The sequence below is a fragment of the Cyclopterus lumpus genome, chromosome 4 (assembly GCF_009769545.1).
Source record: "Cyclopterus lumpus isolate fCycLum1 chromosome 4, fCycLum1.pri, whole genome shotgun sequence".
NCBI classification, from domain to species: Eukaryota; Metazoa; Chordata; class Actinopteri; order Perciformes; family Cyclopteridae; genus Cyclopterus; species Cyclopterus lumpus.
The window spans coordinates 7,716,094-7,737,904 of record NC_046969.1 but is presented as its reverse complement, the minus strand read 5'-3'; the positions used below and the strand labels follow the sequence as shown (position 1 = coordinate 7,737,904).

Below are 21,811 nucleotides of genomic sequence, written 5' to 3'. Positions count from 1 at the left end.
ATTGGGTTTCAACCCACAACCATCTTGCTGTGAGGCTTTTCTCTGATTTATATAGTTGTAAATTCAATATCAATGGTTTTTGGACAGTTATAATAATAATAATAATACTACATCGAATTTATATATCGCTTTTCAAAACACACAAATTTCAATTAATTAATTTCTTAATTCAGTTGGACGTCAATTACATTTCTCACATTTTATAGAATGAACGTTTAGTGGTATATCTTTAAAATGTCCACTCGTTGATCACAAGCCCCAGAGCTACAAAAACACAATGAACATCTGCAAGTCGAGGCCTTGAAGTTTCACATTTACGAGCAAATAATGTTTTCTGAACCTATATAATATCATCAGTTTGACATTGTGAATGTAAGGGGTTACAGGGGCACATATTTGATAATCGTGTTGATCCCCGGTAGCCATGGTCCCGACAGAGCACTGCGGCTCCTGGAACATTCAGTACCCGGCCATTTGTTCAGAATGCAGCGTGTTGAGCCTCAATTACAACACCAAAGACGATCCATCATTATTTTGGCCTTTGGTAACAGTTAATAATATCACAACTAGAGCGCACAGTCTGAGTTCTCCACCTATCGCTGCATACCCCTCCAACCCCGCAATCCCCTCTCCGACCTCCATGCCAGACCCCCACTGGCATGGCGACTGCTGGAAAGTACCACAGCTTCCAGTGCTTTGCCGAAACGGTAACACCTCCGCTCCCGGCGGATGCCGATGGCGCTAATGTCCGCTCACTGACAGTCGCGTCGAAGCCAAGGTGTCACTTTAAATCACACGGATCGTTTCAACTGAGGAAGTGAGCCACGTCATGCGGCGATCACGGTACGTGCAGCAGATACACAGACACACATATAAACACAACCCCCCCCCCCCCCCCCCCCCCCGTCGACCGCACACGGAGTCGAGGACTCAATTACTCTGCTTCTGTTCAGAGCAAATCTCACTAATTAAATAGGTTAAGCATTAATTATTCAACCAGAGAGAGCGAGAGAGAGAGAGACCCTTGAAGATGGTTGGGGGTGGCGGAGGAGAGGGTACTGAAGGAGCATGGGAAGGGTGATGAGGGGGATGCAGAGCTCGTCTCTGGCTATAAAACAATCCACACCCAGCGCAGCTAATCAATACAGCCCTGCTGGAATTAGCAGTTATCTTAAAGCACTTTAACAAGAGCATGCTGACTGACAAACACAAACAATCATTCATTATTAAATACCAAAACACAACCGAGGCCCTGTGGAGGAGGTAGAGGAGGAGGAGGAGAAGGACACATGAAGAGGGTGAGGGGGTGGGAGGCTGGATGGAGGGGGAGTTGGGTGTGATTGAGGAATCAGGAGAAGCAGATGAGTGAAATGGAGACATTCCACTTTATTGCCACTTGGCTCATATTTCCATGGTGTCGGCCATCATGGCAGTTGGTGAAGAGCTTTGAAGATGAAGACCAGGATTTGCTAGTGGATCCGTTGGGAGACAGGAAGCCAGTGGAGGTCTTTTAGGACTGGAGTGATACGCAGATGCATTCGGTTTATCCACATTATCCACATCACTGTATTTTGAGTAGAAACTCAAAATGTGGGTAGTAACAACTCATTGCACAGGAAAACTTTGAATCCTTTATCTCCCTCACACTATTGAAACATTTTTCAATAGTGTGAGGGATTTCACTATCGTCATTCACCAAATACAAACTGAAGATGAAACTTGATTAATTAGCCATTTAGTTATTTTTCAGCCAAAATTCACAAGTTGCTGGCTTCAAACTATAAAAAAAGCAAGTAATAAACTTGAATTAGCCTTTTAAGAAGGAGAAAAAGCGGGCGACCAATCATTTGGTTTACACCTGTCTGAAGCAGATTCTTCAGCAAACACTGACAACATTATTCCTAATGGTTCAATCTGGACACACACACACACACACACCTGTAGGGAGGTTATGGTGGGCTTAAGGAGCTTACCCTCTGTCTGCAAGTCAGAAGTCTGGGAATCGAGCTCAGACGTGTGCATGCCAATCGTGGCTGGAGGCATACAGTCAAATACCGGGGGTTGGGGGGGGGGGGGCTTACGTTTCCCCGTGGGAGGAAAAAAGACGCAAAGGATAGAAAGGACAGGAGGTACTTAGATGTGAGGAAAAGGAGTAGTAGGGGCCGGTGTGGTGGTGGGGGGAGAGAGTAGAGGGTCAGTGAATAACTCAACAAGACCAGAATAGATTCGGGGGGGTTCGGGTGTCCAGGCTGGTATGACTAAAATGGAAAGTTGGAATGGCTAAAAAAAAAAAAAGAAGAAGAAAAAAAAAAAAAAGCCAAGAAGATAAAGGGTCAGGTTTCTCTTCCGCCTGGGGCCTGGACCTCGAGTCTGGCTCTGGAGTGTGGATGGAGAGCCAGGTGGAGCGGGAGGGAGGGAGGCAGGGCATAAGATTGAAAGTGGGACAGAAAGACGGAGATAGACGGAAAGACAGAGATAAAAACGATAAGAGCTTACGGTCATAAAACTTGAGTACTGAGCTAGGAGGGATGATCAGTTCACATGACCACACAAAATTCACTAGCATTACAGGCATATGGGTCTTGGCCCCTACTTGGCTCCCCCAGCATACCGAGACTTGCAGCCAAGACATTAATTAGGGGAATACGTTTAGTCCCAGTGGACAGGGAGGAGGTACGGTAGTAGAGTGATGGTGAGCAATCAGAAGAATGTGACTGCAGATAGAGGACCAGAAAGAGGAAGAGTGAAGTGAGAAAAGTGTGGAAAGTATTGAGAATAGCTTGTGTTCTGTGGTTATGCGTGTGTGTGTGTGTGTGTGTGTGGCCGTTGTGACATCTGCAGTACTCACAACACCTGACCCCTTTCAAGCACTCATCCCAAAATTGGGTCTTCGAAGTAAAGAGGATCGCACTTGAAGAGCTGGGTGGTGCATGAACATAACATTTCATCCCGATATGAGAGCTACGCGTTGTCTAAACTCTAATTTATAGCTATTAGTATACATACTACAATTAGAGCAGCATTTTGCATTCTGCTTTAATAAGAAGGGCTTTTTTATTACCCGACTTGTCTGACGCTCTTAGGAGAAATCGCTCGAGTGTTGATGTCGATCTCAATGTTGATGAATATTTAGCTTTCTAACTATTTAAACAAATCGGATGAAAACAGATGGAGCCCAAATTGTCGTAAGTAAAGTGTTTCTGCTAGGCCAACAGAAGATTTGCAACCGATATTGACGCCATGGTTTTTCTTTTTAAAGCACCGTTTGAAGTGTATTACGTATTTCTCCATGACAAAAAAAAAATCTAATTAAAGCATGGAGAAAAACATCCTTAGGTGGGACACTGTAACTCTCAGAACAATCAGCTTCATTAGGGCTGCGGGGGTGTTGGTTTGGTAACACTTGGTTGACAGTGGTACAACAACAAAAACAGGTGACATCACCTATTTCCCCCCCCACCCCCCCCTCCCAAAACTGAGCCCTGCCCTCTTCAAACCAGCGAGAAAGGACACACAAAAACAACGTCGTCCACAAAACTCCCGTGTGATGAAAACAAACCCATCGCAAGCATGTGTTCGTGTCCCAGCCAAGAGTGAGGCGGTAGATTTGTTAATTAAGTTTTTCCACAGCCTTTAAAATCTGTCCATAAGTGTCCCATAAGGCAGCTGGAATGAGCGCGCCAAGCAAAAAGAGGCCTGACGACTGATTTAGAAGAACCCACAGCTCGACTCTGGCTCTGCAAGGCGGATATAGATGTCCTTAAGTTAAACCCTTTAAAAAAAGATTGCGTTACGCAATTAAACTAAAGCAATTTAGAAACCTCCTAGAAATCCCCAAGACCCTGAAGTCATAAACCACCCCTCATGTCAACAGCAATGCCCAGTGCCCAGATACCCTGCCTTGGTCATAATGAGCAACCAGCAACCCCCCCTCCCCCCTCCCACCTCCACCCTCCCCAGTCATACAATCCCTGCACTCCCATGTGTCCATGTGCGTGCGACATAATTAACATGCCAAGCGCTCCTCAGGCTCTTTGCTCGTCTTCCCACGTAAACGGCAAACCCCCAATGATTATTATGGTAACACATCAGTGTGTGCAGACATATGGAGGGTCGGGTCGGGGGGGGGGGGGGGGGGGGGGGGGGGGGGGTCGGGGGGGGGGGGGTCGGGGGTACAGCAGGGTTAAGGGCTGGGCAGCTATACCAGCCTGCTCTCCTCCAGCTGGCAAAAGGTGAAGATTTATGGAGTTGCTCCTAATGGGCTCTTTAACTTTTCCCCGCCCTGTTACCAGAACACACACATGCTTTATGTAACACGACCAAAAGGGCCGATACGCATTACGGAATAAACAGTTTTTCTGATTACGATGTTGTTTAGTGCATTGGAGACTTTAATGACTGAAATAAATAGCACACTGCAGTCTGTAGGCCGCCGACATCATGAGGAATCTTTGAATAGTGGAAAGTTTGACTATCAGTGGAATTCGTATCCATATAGCTAAAAGAGGGGGCGACACCCCGTACCACGGCCAAGCCATTTACCAATAAATGACACCGACCTTGCCCGTCATGTGGTTCTCAAATAATAGAATAATAAAAAGGTTAGGTTTCTGATTTATTTGGACAGCCTGGCACACGGACCACTCCTCTGGATACCAAGAAAACATTTACCTCCTTAACTGGGTAGGAGGCACAGCCATCTCAGGCTAAAGTGTATGGACTCAATAATATTGATAATACATTTCAACACATGCCGCTAACCTCCCCCCCCCCCCCCCCCCCCCCCCCCATAGATGCATAGGATAAAAGCACCCCCCCTCACAATGGCAAATGGCACTCTGAGCTAACATCAAAAACCATGAGACTTGTTTCTTAAAAAGGTCTCACACAGTTCCCTTGAGAATTATTATTGTTATTATTTTTTTACATAAAAAGTAATTTGACCAAGGTTTCGCGTGCTCACTAGTCTTCGAGGCCAACGAGATCTCCAATGAGTCCGGTCTTTAATTGTGGCCAGTTGACAGTTTGATGAGAGTGCGTGGAGGGAGGAGGGGGTCTCACGACACAGATGGGTAGGAGTTACTCATGTGGGCATACTGTAGGTACAGGCCTCTGATCACTGGCCTCCCATGGTCCTTAGAGGTTAATCAAAATGCCAAGTGTTACCGTGCACCCGTGGCGGAGAGCTATACTGAGCCCGTCCTGCACAAGACACCATCTAACGTGAGAAACTGAATATTTCACGCAACCGAATGGCCATACCGTTTATAGCAGGCACCAGGATAAATGCATGCAACGGTTGGAGCTACTCCTCGCCCCCCACCCCCCCCAGACTTAAATAATGAAACACACACAGAAAAACAATAAAAAACATTTGGACCACTCGTCCTCCGGGTGTGCAGTGGCAACAGCAGTTTCTGCCATTATGGTAATGGCCTAATCCTGGCGGGATTCGATGAATGTGTGTGGGTGTCCTGCAGAGCGTGTGTCTGTGTGTGTGTGTGTCTGTGTGACAAATGGTGACAGATATAAAGAGAAAGGAGGAGAACGAACACCACAGACAGAGACACAGACAGAGCGAGAGGACAGGGGTCCACCTGTTTGACACAGAGAGCCTGAGAAAGTGCAGAGGAATGAGCAGAATGCCAGTGTGTGCGTGTGTGTGCCCATTAGGTGAAGGTCCACACAGTGCAAGTGTGTGCGTGTGTGTCATCCAACTGATAATACTATGAGAGCACTGGAGAATGGCATTCAGAGAACGGTATGCAGAAAAGCAGCTGATGGGAGAAACACACAAACACACACACACGCACGCACGCACTTCCAGTATGCACATAGCAACACCAGCTGTGTGCCGCGATGTCCAAACAAACAGTGAGTTAATGTCCAAAAGGTTCTGTCTATAAGCTGCGTGAGCGTGCACGTGCTTGCGTGCGTGTGTGCATGTGTGTGCGTGCGTGTGTGTGCGTGCGTAAGTGAGAGATGGGAGCGCGGTGTGAAGGAAAAGTGGGAGAAACTGGAGCAAGTGTGAACCAGAGAGTGATGCAAAGAAACAAACAAAAATAAACGAGCGTGCGTGCGTCCTGCCAAGTCAAAAAAGGACAGACTGGGCTTTAGAGTGCAGTCTGTCCTAAAGACGAGACAATGTCATATTAAAAGAGTAACGTCGGGGGGGGGGGGGGGGGGGGGGGAAAGTTAATTTTCTTACTTCCCGGATGTTGACGTGGCGATTCAAGGCGCAGCCAATAAGCATTGTTCTAATCAAGACTGAGAGAATGCCGAAGAGAAAACGACGACTCACAATATACATTGCTGTAATATTGTGTGGCAACAGGAGAGTTTGATGTTTACAAATTGGTCGTTAGATTCATTAGATTTCATGTCGTTAAATTTTCCTTTTACATCTGAAAGTCTTCAAATTAAACGGTCGGATTAAAGCATCACTTCTCTACTACTCCTTTCTGAATTTTCTTGAACGAATCACAAATGTTATGGGTGAGACCTGAACTACTATTTAAGTCAGTAAGTTAATTTTAAGAATATTCAGAACATGGACAGTAAACTTCGGCTGTAATTGACTGATAAACATCCAACAGCGAGTCCTATTAGATTGATGCCAAAAATCCACACGTTTCCTTTTTTCTGAAGCGTTTCAGTGCATCAATGCAATAGGTTTACCCTGATGAGTGCGTGCACAACAACTAGCAACACGACATGGAGAAGCATGGACGCATGGGTTTTGACACACGTCAAATGCAGTCGACATCAGTGCCCTCGTGTATTTAGAGAACCCGCCGCAATCGGCAGAATTTCTGTGACACGGAAGTTTCATCATGTTCGAATGCGCCGTACATACAGTACGTGGTACATGCAGATCACTGGAGAAAGTGGGGAAAGGTCAGAGGGAGGGAGCCGGACCCCGATGCAGAACAGCACATGTGATTTATGGGGGAAATAAATGGGATCACTGTAGGCACGGTAACAGGATCCCTGAAGGAGCAGGGGGGGATTAGTCTGTGGTGGTAATGGGCTCCAAAGGTATTGGGTTGGGGGGGGGGGGTTCAGCATGTTGGTACGCTGGCACTGTAAGAGAGCCACTCCTACTTCAGCACACAAACAATCTGACATGTGTGTGTGCGTGCGTGTGTGTGTGTGTGTGTGTGCATGTTTTATGACTTACACAAACAGGGTACGAGCCAAGCTATAAAACTAGAGTAGCCAATGGACACATCTCCATCTAAATGCATAACTCTGGAGAAATAAGAGAAGAGTTTAGTTTGGAAAAACAGATGTAGGGGGTCTGAATTGGTGACGGCGTGTACCTGAGAGAAGTCCTGTTTTACAGCTCCAGCTGGTCACTTTATTGAACATAACTCTTTGTCACACATGCTCAAAATGTCACAATATCCTGACAAGTAGTAGGTGAGACTGGTTCCTCTGCCTCCCCCTAGAGCTCCAAATGGCATTTGCAAGATTCCACCGCCCACAGAAAACCCTCTCGATTTACAGCGAAGCGGTTACCAAAAGCTCAAATGTGAATCTGAAAACATTTGAGGTCGAGAAATTGGCACGACGTTTGATTGGAGTTCACGCGCAGTGATTGACAGCTGCGTTCAAGACAGTCTTTGGGCTCAGATTGGTTGTTTCCTGCGGGAGCGGTGGGATCTTGCAAGAGTCATTAGGAGCACTAGGAGGAGACAGAGGAACCGATTATCCACTTGGTGCACTTCCGTCAGGATATAGTGACAGTTTGAGCAAATATGATGAAAAGTTATTTTTATGAAAGTAACCAACTAGCTTTAAGATGCACTGGACACCAAACCTGAGAAAGGATTTGACAACTCTGATACAACATCATTTCACCCACAGCCTCCACAGTTCAATTACACCATTCATGATACCTCTACCAGGAATGTGCTCCTGCACTTATTCGATCAATTCAAATCAATAGCACCACCATCAACATAAACCGCGGATGTGGACTTTCAAACAAAGACAAATGTGAAACATTTGCAAAACATGGACGTGTGCGTTTTTACTGGATGATCATGACCAACATTTCCATTTAACCTACATGTACAATGACTCCCTTCGGAATATGCTCACACAACTTTTGCACTTTGTCTTTCAATAATATGTAGTGGCAGTTTCATATTTAAGTGTCTTTTAAAAGAAAAAGAAAGAAAAGGCAATCTGCTACTAATCCCTGCAGAGTTGAAACGGTTAGTTGGTTAAACAATTAAATAAGTTAAACAAAAGAGCAAATAAATGGGAAACAATACCCCATCATCAAGTAAATAAATATTGTATGATGGGTTAGAGAACTCTTTCGGTTATTTATTTTTCTCCAGAAAGTAATTTTTACATTCAGATGAACTCGCATGGCATTTCACTTCAGACCAAGAACAAGATTATGCAGAAATTGCCTGCAGTCTGCAAAGTGATTTGCAGTACTGGGCTTAAAAAGTCACAAGGCATATTAGCAGAACGGTGACGACAGCCACGGAGAGAAGACTGGATGAGGGATGGTAGTGGTGGTGGGGGGGCAGAGCAAGATAGAGACCTAAAAACACTCCAGAAGCCCGTCACATGGGGCTTGAAGCCACACGGCTCAGCACTCTTCCTCTCCTGACATTTATCTGCTTTATTAGATTATCTGGGCTACGTGGCTGTCTCCGGGCGCACGCGAGCACACGCAAACACAGATGTGTTCATTCACATACACCTCTGGATTCATTACAGCCCTAACTGCTTACTTAGGTTTATGCCCTCTTTAAATTAAACCACAGATAACCGAGCACCTCAGGAAACCCCCATCCCCCTAATGCGGAGAGAGAAGAGGCTCGAGCCGGCCATCGGGGAGGAAATTAAGAAACATTGTTTGCGAGCGTATTATCATGCATGTGTGAGTGGTCATAAGGTTTTTTTTTTTATTTTTATTTTTTTTACTGGGGGCTCATCTATAGGGACTCCTGCTTCCCATCATTAGTAATTCAATTTGCTCTTTATTAGCAGCTCTTATCGGAGGCGCAGACGGCTACGAGCAGCTGCCCTCACTCCATCTTCCTCTGCGCTCACCCCTGCTCCACCTTTCCCGTGTCTCCCATTTGGAGTCCCCGTCTTTAATTAGAGGCGCCTGTGTCCCCGCTGCGGGCCATGCAGGGTCCCCAAATGTTAAAAGTACATGGAGAAACGTTGAAAGGGAAAGGGGAGGAGGGGAGGGGGGGGAATGTAGGTGGTGTGAGGAAGGACACAAAAAGTTAAAAGAACCAGAAAAAGAGAGGCAGACTCCTGGCCGCAGAACCATTGGGACGAATAAAGCCTAATGTTAATAGTGATGGCTTTTCTAATGTCTTCTGACTTCATTGAGTATGGGAGATTACACCAAGATGGGCACGAGGCGTGTAGGGTACACGCAGAATGACCGGAGGGTTGGAGGGGCAAGAGGAGGGAGGAGAGGGAGCCGTAAAAAACAAAAAAAACAATGATTGCTTTCCATCAGGTTAGGCCTATATTCTACAGTTCGTTAAAACAATCCAATTTGCAAAAGGATAATTATGCATTAGCTCCTTTTTATCTACTGGAGGGAGAGCGGTGCCAGGGCTTGATAGCAGTGGCGCTGCCTGCCTCCACCTCTGCAAATTACCCGCTATCGGCACTTGTTCGCCATCACGGCTGAATTGGGCAATCAATTAACCTCCCCACCCCCTCCTCCCCTTAGAGTGTGCCTGTAAGCCTCACTGTACTGACAGCCAGCAACACAAAGCCCCTACTAGGACATATGGATGTGAGCTCCTGCCCTCTACTGGAGAGCGCTGTAACAGCAGCTGTCAGAGTCATATACTCCCAATTCCATACAACATACCAGTTAAGCACTGGAACAATAATATACTAATAATAAATAATATACTAATGGGAAAGAAACCTGCAGTGTCACATCAAAATCGCAGGTTGATTGAATGATCAGCAAGTATATTACATCAACTAGCAACAATAATGCACTATGACAATAAGCAGTGGTGCAAACAATACTCCCGTGCGTAGTAGAGGCAGGAGTGGGGCACAGGTTGAGCAGAACTGAACACAAGCGTCGAACGGGAGAAACAATGCCACAAAAAGTGGAAAGAAAATGAAGTAAAAAGACGCAACGAACCAAGTGAGAATCCACAGAAAGATGTCTTTGTGTGAAAGAGCTGTCAAATGCACTGATATATATATTTTATGTCAGAACAGAGCACAAAACATAATGTCTTTAGTAGAGAGTCTACGGCATAATATATATATATATATATATATATATATATATATATATTTATTATGTGTGACTAATTTGGTTGTGACTTAAGAACATGAATGCCCAACAGACCGCCAAAACAAGTTGTCATAGCACCACCAGATGGTCATAAGGTGTAATTCTTATGGACTAAGTAGTGGGTGAGAGTTCGGACCCATCTCGAAGGTTCAGCTGTACGGTTACGCAGATCCACATGCTTGTAAGTGAGGGGAGAGGAGAAGGAGTATTAAAAATAGATTCATCAGAAGTAGCTACACGGTTCCATGATTTCTAATATCAGACCGCAGACAACACAGTTGTACCGTCACCAACCAGGTTACACATGTTCCCTTTTGACCGTGTGACACTATTTTCCCAGAAGAGCATTTTGGTGGACAACCCATTTGGAGTAGTCAGTCAGGGTAAACTCGTGGGAGAGAAGAACTGTGTATAATAAATGCCCTTCATGAAACCGAGCGGAACAACCCCATAGACCACAGTCTGAAGTGTGTGCTTCTTACTTGTCCTTGATGAGGTGGGGGAGAGTCGCCTCAACTTGTGTCGGCCAAAAGACACAAGCTCCCTGGTGGGTGTCCTCTTCACTCCGACAGGACTCCTGCTCGAGCTGTGCATCCGGGCCCGCGGGGAGTACTTCATCTCTGACCCACTACCACTGTGGTCACAGGACAGATGGTAAAGGAAAACGGTTCCATTTAGCCAATTATATTGAGAAAGATCTATTGCCAAATTTGCTGCCACCGTCTGGCAAACAGGTACATAAAAAAAAAAGGAAGAGTACAACAGATAGACTGAGAGGACAGTAAAGCAGATCATGACCAGGTTTCCAATACATACCCAGTAGGAGACTTCCTAATGATTTTCATCCTGCTGCGGAGCTTGAACCCAGAAGGGGAGGAGGATGGCATCAGGTGGGTACGTTGGAAACGTTGGGTTCCAGACGGGGAAGCAGCAAGCCCTCCTTTCACTCCTTTGTTGCTTCTTTCTGACGTCCAGTGGAAAGCAGATCGTCGACGGGCCACTGTTGCCCCTCCTGGCGCTGCCCCAGAGCTACTCTGACCTCCAGCCTTCCAGCAGTAACGGCTAATCAGCGAGGAGTTGGCAGAGGAACCCGCAACTCCCTTTTTCATCTTATCTTCTGCTCTTAGCTTCTTGTTAACCTCTCCCTTCTCCAGAGCTCTTTGGGAAAGAGCCAGGGCTTTGGGTGATATTGACTTTCGAGGCGTTTTAGCTTGGGCTCCAGCGGAGATGGAGACCCATCTGTACTTGGAGGTCTTGGGCGATACATTGAGTGAGCTTAGCTTTCGAGGTAACTTCTTGCCGGGCGTTCTCTTCGCTGTGAATGAGGGGGAGCTTCCACTGGCAACTCCAGCTTTTGAAACTGAAGTTGGGGAAATGGAGCTGGCTTGTTTCGGCCCCACTCCTCTCACGTTCTGGCTCTTTATCCAAGTGAACTTAGACTTCTTCAAAAAGGAGGCATTGACTTGGCCCTTGCTGGTGTGAGATGTGGGTTCGATTGAATGCTTTGACACATCAGGCAGAGCAGCGAGAGGTGGTATGGCGTTAGCATTAGGAACGGCTGGAATGGTCTTGGTAATAGTTGGTTTGGTCTCAATACTGCTGGTTTTGCATGTCTTGGTAGGTTTGATAGGCACTTCTAAAGAACTAACAACTTGCTTTTCTGGCAGGACTGCACGCCTGCTTTCAGTTCTCTGCTGCAGATCTTGAGTCTGTCTGTGCATCGTTTCATGTTGCTCACTCGTGCTTGTTGATCTTGACTCTCTTCTTCCAACTTCATGCCGAGACACAGCTGCTCCTGTCTTTCTAAGAGTATCCGTGGGTTTTTTCTCGGTTGCAACTTCCACTGTGGTGCTGTTTATATGTCGCTCTTCCTTTTGTTGAGGGATCCCTGATGATAAGATGGCGGTCAGGATTTTTTGCCCCTCCTCTCCTCTGCTGTGGCTGGGCAGTGAGGCACTGTGAGACACACTGTGGGAACTGGACTGATGTACAGTCGAGGAAGTAGAAGCTGAGGGACGCCCAACAGATAGCTGGGGGTTCTTGTTGCTCAGCGAGTACGTTTTCCTCCAACTTCCACGGCTCTGAGGAGCATACAGTCCCCCTCTGGAGCTGTGCGGATGGACGACAGGTGCCCCGTGACCTCTGCCCACGGCTGACGTTGGAGCTTCCGGTTGCCACAGCTCATCTCTCACAAACGGCGTGTCGCCATGGACGCTCTTATGTTCATTGATGAGATCTGGGAATTTGAAAATAGGAGTTATGTAGTTGCGAAATTGGATCACGGGTGATAAACGAGAATAAGGAAACACAAACCATGTAAAAGAGTTGATTCAGCAGACAAAACCTAGTTCTCACTTTTCTTTAGGAGAATTTAGTTTGACGAAGATATATATCTAACGTTATATCTATATAAAGAGATATCGCAATGCTAAGATAATACTAAAGCTGTTTTTGGCGGATTGTTGGAGCAACACCTGGTTGGGGCTGTTTGTACTTTTTCCTCGTCATCCACTAATGCTGTGTACTCGATACCATGGCATATAGTGAGCTAAATACAGCCAAATGTAGCTAATCGACAACTATGTTAGCCCTAATTTGTTAGCTGGGGGATTCGAACATTTGCCGTTGAACAACTGCGCTAAACTAACCTGTTGACTGCATAAACAGCGACCTAGTTATTCACTTATAATGAACATTGAATATAATATATGACCTAACTACCACTATGTATCTCTAAATGAAGTACACTAAGCTGACGTCAGATAAAAGGAGCCAACGTTTCTCTTCTTAGACACGTGCAAGCTAACGGTTAGTAGTTGTTATATAACGTAAATACGTAAACGGTACTTCAAAACGGCCCACAGCCACACGACCACTATGAATTTAAAAAGGCACGACATTTTTAAAAAACTGTTGCCTAACACGCTTTCTACCAAACAACCGAAACGGGAGTGTACATGGAGCTTTACTTTGTAGAAGTTCAATTTGCCTCTTCAGCGCTTCTCTCTCGTCCATGTTTACAACCGAAATGTTTCGTCATCTGACTGCGACGAAACAGGCCTTTCCGTATGATGCGTTTCTGACCGTCCAATCACAGACCGCGGTCGATGTGTCTGGGCTTTCTTCACTCCTCAGTACTACCTTACAGGTGGGCATTTCATTGACTGAAAGGGTATAATTGTACCTGATTGTATTGGACAAAATAAAACCAGGGACAATATATATTAGTTACAGCGACAAGACATTTTGAAGTAAACAATCATTAATAGTTAAGTGTCAGATATTAGTAACAGAGACAGAATGTATATTTAAATAAAATAATGAATTTGTCAATTGTAAAATTATGGATGTCACGACATGTTTATTGACACTGATTTCCAAAGTCTGTCAATGAAAACACCAAAAATGTAGGCATAGGTGACAGCCAGCAAGAACTGGTAGAATATAACTTTCAAAACGCTCAGCGATTGGATTTATTTTCTGCTTGTTTCCATATCAACTCAAGTCTCTTCAGTTTTACAGAGAGTTTGTTTTTGCTCCGTATCTACAGCCTATATGATGGAATTTGAAAATGTAATGCCCTTCATCAAGTTAATCCACATATCTTACTTTCAGCTCCTCTTTGCCAGAAAGCAGTTCCAGTGAAAACGGTACTCATTTGAGTCTGTGTCATTGGGGCGAATGTTTCTCGGAAGACTAAATGCTGTTGTGTATGTGCAAACAATTCAGAAATTAAAGATAAATATATCTCTAAACCATACCAAAACTATCTTTATGGATGGATACCACGAAGGTGAGAACGCTCAAATGTTTGCTCACATTTGAAAGAGCTGTTGCGATAAGGGAATGACAAGTCAAGGATGTACAATGTTATGAAAATACCATTGCAACCATATCACAATGGTTCTGGTAGACAACAATGTCAAGGTAAGTCAATAGTAATTCCCAATACCACAAATCACACATTTGACTCAAGGGGCTTGACAGTCTGTACAGCATACGACGCCCCCTGACCTTTGACCCTCGAATTTGATGGGAGTGGAAATGGAAGAAACATCAGTTGGAGCAACTGAGGATGGCCCTCTCCATACACGGACAAGATCATAAACTGTAGCTCACAGAATATCCATGATAATACAATTACAGTATGCCTGACCAAGATGACACACTACCTCCTTCTGTTTCATGGATTGTGGAGGTCCATTCATACATTGTCATATTCATTTGAATGTGTTTATGTAACTCTGTAATGCTGTTCATTCTGTACACATGCCATCTATTGCATCTGTCCATCCGGGGAGAGGTATAGAGCTATAATCCACCGCATAATTAAGTTTGCAGGGAGCAAACAGCACACCTCATAAACCCGGATTTGAACACGGCAGCTGCGTGAATAGCCTTACTTACTGGTGGTCTGTGAGACAGTGCTGAGGGAAGTAATCGCACTCGTTCGAGCGATCCTGCTGCTGGCTGTCAACTGAAACTAAAACAGCAACGTCACTTGGAAAATGTGTTCCCAACATTAATGACAAAGTATTGCCAATAAGTTGTTTCAGTGGTTTACAACAAAAACTAAACAAACAACAAACATTTATATCGGGAAGAAAGTGACATGCCGGTGACGCCGCACGTGAACTGAAATGAAAGAGGAAGTGAAACTAACAGCAACTGGTTTAGACCCAATCCAAGAAGCTCGGAGGCAACGCAGATATCAGATTTAAAAGTTGCCTAGCTCGCAAAAGGTAAGGCTCGGGAGTAGGAAAGCCACCGCCGCGACTCGCGAGCAAAGCTTTTGACATCACATGTCGGTGAAACGGTTCAGTTAACGACAGCTAACCGGTAGTTCAGTCTTGGCGCTAGTTAGCGAGCTAGCATCGACGTTTTGTACAAAGTAGATACTATTCGTAACGCCTGTGTAAAGTGTGTGTTCGTAACACCTGTGTGTGTGTGTGTGTGTGTGTGTGTGCGCGCGCGCGTGTGCGTGTGTGTATACAGTTCCTCTGTTTGGCAACATGACGTCACCAAACAACCGGTACTTCATCCTAACTAAACATCCTGAATATAGAGGACTGGCCAACCCTGGCAGCATATGCTACATATATGAGTCCATGTACAGTTCCCTCACAGGGACATGTTTACCCACGAAGTTGCATGTCAACTTCGTGGACTCGCGTGCCAGGTCAGCTTGCGAGTTGGAGTCGAGTTCCATACAGCCGCTGAGCAAGGAGGAAGCCGAGCTGCTGCAGGCCCTGTCCAGTGACGTCGAGAGGCTGGAGTGGTTCCGGGAGGGCGATGCCCTCCGAGTGGCACGGGGGCTCTCCGTGGGCACCGCGGTGACGGTGGACGAGGGAGGAGAGAGGCTCCGAGGCATCGTGCGCTACATCGGAAGGATTAGAGATACATCCTACTCCTGTCCTCTAACAGGCACGTTCTTTGGCATTGAACTACAGGTGGGGACTTTCAAAACTGTTACTGCCTTCCGCTGCTGGCACATTTCCCTGCATACATCTCCGAAAAGCCCAAACACAAAATGGAAATGGGTCTGTGGTGTTCACAGACATTTAAAAATAGAAAGGGGTTAAGTGTGTACTGCTCTGCTTCTTTCCACCTAGGGTGAGGACAAGGGGAAGGGGAATACTGATGGGATCTACCAATCCAAAGTCCTCTTCTCCTGCAAGAAAGATTGTGGAATTTTCTCCACGTTCTCCAGAATCAGGCCCGTGGTTCCCAGCTCCTTGTCACCCCCCAACGCTGAGCATTCTCAAACAACAGACGAGTTAGTCCCAGGAGATAGGGTCACGTACTTCACCGCAGATAATTGTCGCCATGGAATGGTGTTGGATGTGCAGGAGGAGCACGGTGAACATGTTGTTCGGATCTCCACGGCGAGTAATTTATCGGGTTATTGGTTAAAATAATACAAAACACCTTAAAAGAAATAGTGTCACAAATGGTAAAGAAGGTGTTTTTGTTTAGGCCAATTGTGTGGCCTAATTTCGGAAATGTGACCCATTTTGTATGCTTTTTAATCTATTTTTGCATTTCAAAATTGTGGTCTGAAATATCATAAAATGGAAGTCAAGAAAACGTGCAACTTTCCTGTTTGTGGCCTCACTTATATCCATGCAATTGTTTTCTTTTTGCCACGCTGTTGCAGTTTATATTCTCCTGCTCTTCCTCGATTTCTTTTATGCAACCACGACTTTAGATTTGAAATGAGATGAGCCACTTCCTTGAGAAGCGCATTGATCATTTTGTCTTTGTTGGTGTTTTCAGGACACAGATGAGAATGGAAAGAGAGGGGGCGAAGTCGATGTCCCACTACGTTTGGTTGCGAAGGGGGAGGTGCCCAAAGGTTTGAGCATCTCTTTACTTGATGACGTGTGAAGCTATTCCCCACATTTGTATAAGAAATCTGACTCAAACTGTTTTAGCTTTAGATCCAGAGAGGATGGAGGTTGATGCAACACCAGTGGAAAAAGACAGTGGTGATCTGAGCCTGAACTCTGTGGTGGAGGTGACCTTGAAAAAGGGCAAGTCATATGGAATCATCCGCTGGATCGGCACTCTGCCTGGTTTAAAGGAAACCATGGCTGGCCTCGAGCTGGTAAGTCTGTCATTTTTTTCCTTCCATTTGATCGTGGATGAAATTCATCTCCTGCCTGTCTCCAGGACGAAGACGACGGGGTGAGTGATGGCACCTTCAAGAATGAGCGTATCTTTGACTGTCCACCGAAGAAAGCCCTGTTCATAAAGCTTCGATCCTGCCGTCCCGACTCGCGGTTTCAGAGCGCGTCCGCCAGTTGCAGTGAGAGGACACAGAAACGGGACGACGCAGGTCAGAACAACACTGACGGATGCTTTTCGATTTAGTCTTGAGCAACTCCTTTGTTCACAGTTTTGTTGTGTTGTTGTGTGCTGAAAATCCACGTGCTTTTTATGGGGGTGTCAAGTTAAAGTACCTCCTTGTGGACACTGATGCGTCACATCAGGTTTTAAAGTTACATTTATCGGATTTAATAGATGAAATGTCAGCTCAGATACAGTTTATAAAGTAAATGAACAAGAAACATTACCAATAGTTTAAAACGCAGTGAGGGGCTGTCCACAAACGTTTGTCAATACAGCATCAACAGTGCAGAACACGCTTATTGTATGTTAACTGTTTCTCTAATAGTAATTATTTAATGTGTGTTCCCGTAGAGACGGATGAAGAGCACAATACAGGGAAGCTGGCGACTGTTCCTCCCATCAGCACAGAGCAGGTCAGCCAGATTTTGATTGGACGAATGAAGGGGATCCAAGGCCACTACAACTCCTGCTACATGGACGCCACCCTCTTCAGGTCAGGATGGTGGAATGCGTGACTGCAAATAGTGTGTGTTTTAAGGTCTCCATGAGAAGTTTGGCTGGTTGTATCCCATTGATTCTACAAATCGCATGCACCGAACAGTATTACAGACCATCGTCCATGTAGCATCAATTTGTTTTTTTTCGACGACCTTTCTGCACGTTATGGATTTTGTCCTGCTTCATGACACATGCTTGAGATTTGTTGACAATATTATTTGGGGAAAGCTTTATCATAGTCAGTGCATTTGCATTGGCTCGTTTCTGATCCCTGCAAGCACACTGAAAGGAATATAAATTTAAAAGGAAACCAATTTAAAACTTATTTATATTTTAGAACATACTCTCTACTAACTCCTAAATCTTTTCTTTTTTTTTTGTCTGTGCTTTCAGCTTGTTTTCCTGCTCCTCCGTGTTGGACGCCATGCTGTTTAAAACCACAGAACCTCAAGATGCCCCGATTCAGAGCACACTGCTCCACGACATTGTTAATCCCCTCCGCAAGTGCGTGTGCGCCGTTATGCATTTTCACAAAACATTCTGTTCATTTTTATTTTATTTTTTTTGTGGTACTTGATAAATGCGTAAATACTCTGTGTGCATGCTCTCCGCAGTAAAGGCTTTGTGGAAGGGCGGCACATCATGAAGCTCCGGCAGCAGCTACAGAAACACGGCTACAGTGAATCCTTCACCACAGATGAGAAGGGTCCGTTTGTTGAATCCGGAAGCTTTCAAACAGCTGATTTTTGTTTGTTCTAGTTTAAAGTGACGGTTGATGTGGCTTTTCTTTTTGTTGTTGTCTCTCAGATCCAGAGGAGTTTCTTACCGTCATCATGCACCACATTCTTGCGCTGGATCCTCTCCTCAAACTGTACAGCTTAAAATATCACCTCCCACGCCATCGCTTTAAAATACAATAGGTCTTGCGAAGGATATTGCATTCACGCCTCACATTCCTCTTTCCCGTTTAGCTCAGCGGGCGGTAAAGTGCAGGACAGTTACTGCTATCAGATCTTCTTAGACCAGAACCACAGGCTGGTGCTGCCGACAGTCCAGCAGCTGCTGGAGCATTCCTTCCACACGGCAGGACTCAAGCTGGCAGAGGTGAGATCACTCTGTCACTCCATTACCATTTGATATGGGATAGTTGTGTAATAACCAATTTAAATAACTATTTAATTTAATAGCAACTAATTCCGAGATCTATTGGCTAGTGTTTGTACTGCTGTGTCAACTCAATTGATGCCGATCTCTGTTACAGAATGTAAAACTTGTTTTCTTCACCATTTTGGATGGGAACTGTATTTATCTGATGCTTTCCTTTGATTCTCCAGTAGATGTCTCTGTTAGACAGTTTTCTTCGCAGATCTCCTCGTCTCCTGGAATGAGTTCACCTGGTGCTTTTCTGTTTGATCTTTTTTTTAAATTTGATTGTCTTATAATTGCAGGTGCCCTCCTGCCTCATCCTCCAGATGCCTCGCTTCGGGAAGAAATTCAAGATGTTTGACAAGATCATTCCCTCTCTGGAGCTGGACATCACCGACCTCCTCTCTGAAGGTACTGTTAGACACACACGAGCAACACACTTGGACTCAAAAGCAAATGTTCACACAGTGAACACAACGTGTGTGTGTGTGTGTGTTTCAGGTCCTCAGCAGTGCATGCTGTGTGGAGACTTGGCCCATGTCGAGTGCACCGACTGTTTTAAAGATCCCATATTCGGCCAGACGGGATTAAAAATCTTCTGCAGGACGTGTTCATCTAAGGTGCAGTGTTTGTCTCGTCATCCGTCTGCCATGCGATACCGCTTCACCAGCTCTGTAAAAAAGAAAATATGGCTGAATTCTTTGTGAATCTGTTTGTGTGGCTCAATCCGTTTGTGCAGAACGTGTTTCCCACCGGGCAGAAAGAGCTTCTTACAGTTTGTTTTCTTCCCCCCCACTACGTGAAAGAACCAGAGCAGATGCTGACTGTTTCATGTTTGCCACTGAGGGGGGGGGGGGGGGGGGGGGGGGGGAATAGTGGAGACTTTGCATACGGTGACATTGCATGCCCTATATTGATATATTGCTGGGTTATGTATGTATATGAAACTCTGGCAATTGACAATAACGATTTTGGCAATCAGTTAGATGTTTCAGTCATTAAAAATACCAAATATTCCTTTAATTTTATTATGCAAATAACCGTTAAATGCAGCCCTGACTGCTTTTGTGTGTGTTTTTTTTTCTTTTCTTTTCCAGGTACACTCTCATCCTCAACGCCTGTCCCATCAGCCGGTTGCTCTGGACATCCCCAAGGGTTATTTGAGTCACAGCATGCCTCACACTCTAATCAGAGACAAGCTGGAGCTGTTCGCCGTCCTCTGCATCGAGACGAGCCACTACGTGTCCTTCATCAAGTACGGACCAAACAGCCAAGACTGGATCTTCTTTGACAGCATGGCGGACCGAGAAGGTGAGTCGGTTTTTTTTTTGTTGCATCGTCTCATCACGCGTCACCGTTTATGCGTGCGTTCAGTGGCTCATCTGTGCGTTGTGTTCAGGAGAGAGAGACGGATTCAACATCCCGGAGGTTCACGCTTGCCCTGAGGTCAGCACGTACCTGGAAATGTCTCCCGCGGAGCTGGCCAATCAGGTGCCTCGAGACATGAAAGGTGTGGCCAAACGTCTCTTTTGCGATGCCTACATGTACCTGTATCAGAGCACCAGCATGTGTCTCTATCGCTGAGGGGACGCCACCCCGCAGCTTGCTCACTGCACAAAATGTAAATTTGCAAAAGAAAATATCTTGCCTGCCCTATGCTGTTCTGTTAGTTTGTGTGTGCGTGTGTGTGAGAGAGAGAGAGAGAGAGAGAGAGTGTGAGAGTTATACTGTATGAAAAAAAGTACAAATTGAAATCATTTTGCATTTAAAAAAATTTACAATTACATTGGCATCTGGGAGAAAAGACAAATGTTGCACTATAATATTACGATTTTTTTATACTGAGATTGAATGAGTGTTGCAGATTAAAAAAATCCACCAAAGAAGGCGGCATATTAATGATTTACGAGTGGCGTATTTTAATAAGTTTAACTTAACAGGGCTATTGTAAACACAATGATATTGATTTGCTCAGTAATCATTAACCATTGTGCCTTAATGTGTTCTTTTAAATCAGGGTTTAGTTCAGTAAAAGCTGTCTGAATCCTTTGAACATCAGATATGAAAATGATCTCTTGTGTTCATCAAATCCATGGATCTTTTTTTTTTTTCATATTCAGTTAGCAAAAATGTATCAGCCACTTACATCACACAAACACACTTGCCAGAGTCAATCATGTGTTGGTGAATCTGAAATAGGTTTCACTCATCTTGATGCGCACTGCTCAACCGTAAGTGGTGGGCGGGGCTAAACCAAATCCAGGATTTCTCAATGAGGGGGTACATTCAAACAGAAATATTAACCATAGTAGAGTATTTTACGTATACTTTAAAAAGTGTCTGGAGGGGAACTTTTAAAATTGCTGAAGTTGTTTTGATGAAGGCCACCATGGCCTGAAGTTAAGTGAAACATTTGTGAGGAAGTCATTCATTTGAATGTATGAGGTGCCCCTCAGGGATCACTTATTGGTCCCCTGTTCAGTCTGGATATGCTTTACTACAATATTACTATCAAATATGCTGATGACTCTCCACTTACTACTTGTATTCTCTCCTCTGAAAAGGTAGGCCACCCAAGTCAATGGTTCTGTATTAAAGACATAAATATTCTTGGATGTCTTACAGTTTCCTTCAACTTAATAATGACAAAACATATATTATTTGTATTGGTGCCTCAGCAGCAGGAAATATGTTCTCATTTATTTCTGTCTCTGGAAGCTACCTCACAGGTCCCAAACCTTTGGCTTAATTATGATTTGTGACGTTGATTTCCAGAGCTTTGTAAGCGGCGGCATTACTTTCCCTGAACTATCTTTCGTTTTCTGTTTCTTAATGTGTCATGAGACTTATTGCCTTCGGAGAAAGGAGTGCCGGTGTTGTCAGAGTTTGTTGTGTTGGAGTACAGAGAGCATAGATTAGTGTTCTCTAAATACATTTCAATGTCATGCCCAAATATTTAGTCAATTTGGACAATGGGGATACAATGCAATATTTCAGAATTAA

The 21,811-nt window shown here is 44.9% G+C and overlaps 2 protein-coding genes across 2 annotated transcripts in view; one reads left to right on the top strand and one right to left on the bottom strand.

Moving 5' to 3' along the window:
- Positions 1–13,382, bottom strand: part of zc3h3 (zinc finger CCCH-type containing 3) — a 45,170-nt gene extending 31,788 nt beyond the window's left edge. Inside the window, exons 1-3 of the mRNA XM_034530956.1 lie at positions 13,282–13,382; positions 11,129–12,548; positions 10,795–10,946 (exon numbers count right to left, since the gene is read on the bottom strand). Of these exons, the coding sequence (XP_034386847.1) occupies positions 10,795–10,946; positions 11,129–12,548; positions 13,282–13,327 (1,618 nt within the window). The 5' untranslated portion in view covers positions 13,328–13,382. The remainder of the gene's footprint in view (positions 1–10,794; positions 10,947–11,128; positions 12,549–13,281) is intronic.
- A 1,362-nt stretch (positions 13,383–14,744) lies between these two features.
- Positions 14,745–21,418, top strand: cyldl (cylindromatosis (turban tumor syndrome), like). Its single transcript, XM_034531064.1, has 15 exons — positions 14,745–15,054; positions 15,308–15,762; positions 15,925–16,197; positions 16,589–16,667; positions 16,747–16,919; positions 16,985–17,150; positions 17,516–17,657; positions 18,056–18,166; positions 18,277–18,368; positions 18,470–18,533; positions 18,634–18,766; positions 19,111–19,219; positions 19,310–19,428; positions 19,906–20,119; positions 20,208–21,418. The coding sequence occupies exons 2-15, from the start codon at positions 15,325–15,327 to the stop codon at positions 20,390–20,392; spliced, it is 2,298 nt and encodes a 765-aa protein (XP_034386955.1). The 5' UTR covers positions 14,745–15,054; positions 15,308–15,324; the 3' UTR covers positions 20,393–21,418.
- Positions 21,419–21,811: the final 393 nt, after the last annotated feature.

Coding starts and splice junctions, on each gene's coding strand:
- cyldl (XM_034531064.1), top strand. CDS start 15,325: ATGACGTCACCAAACAACCGGTACTTCATCCTAACTAAACATCCTGAA. Junction 18,534..18,633: donor CTGGATCCTCTCCTCAAACT/GTACAGCTTAAA, acceptor TTTCCCGTTTAG/CTCAGCGGGCGGTAAAGTGC. Junction 19,220..19,309: donor CACCGACCTCCTCTCTGAAG/GTACTGTTAGAC, acceptor TGTGTGTTTCAG/GTCCTCAGCAGTGCATGCTG.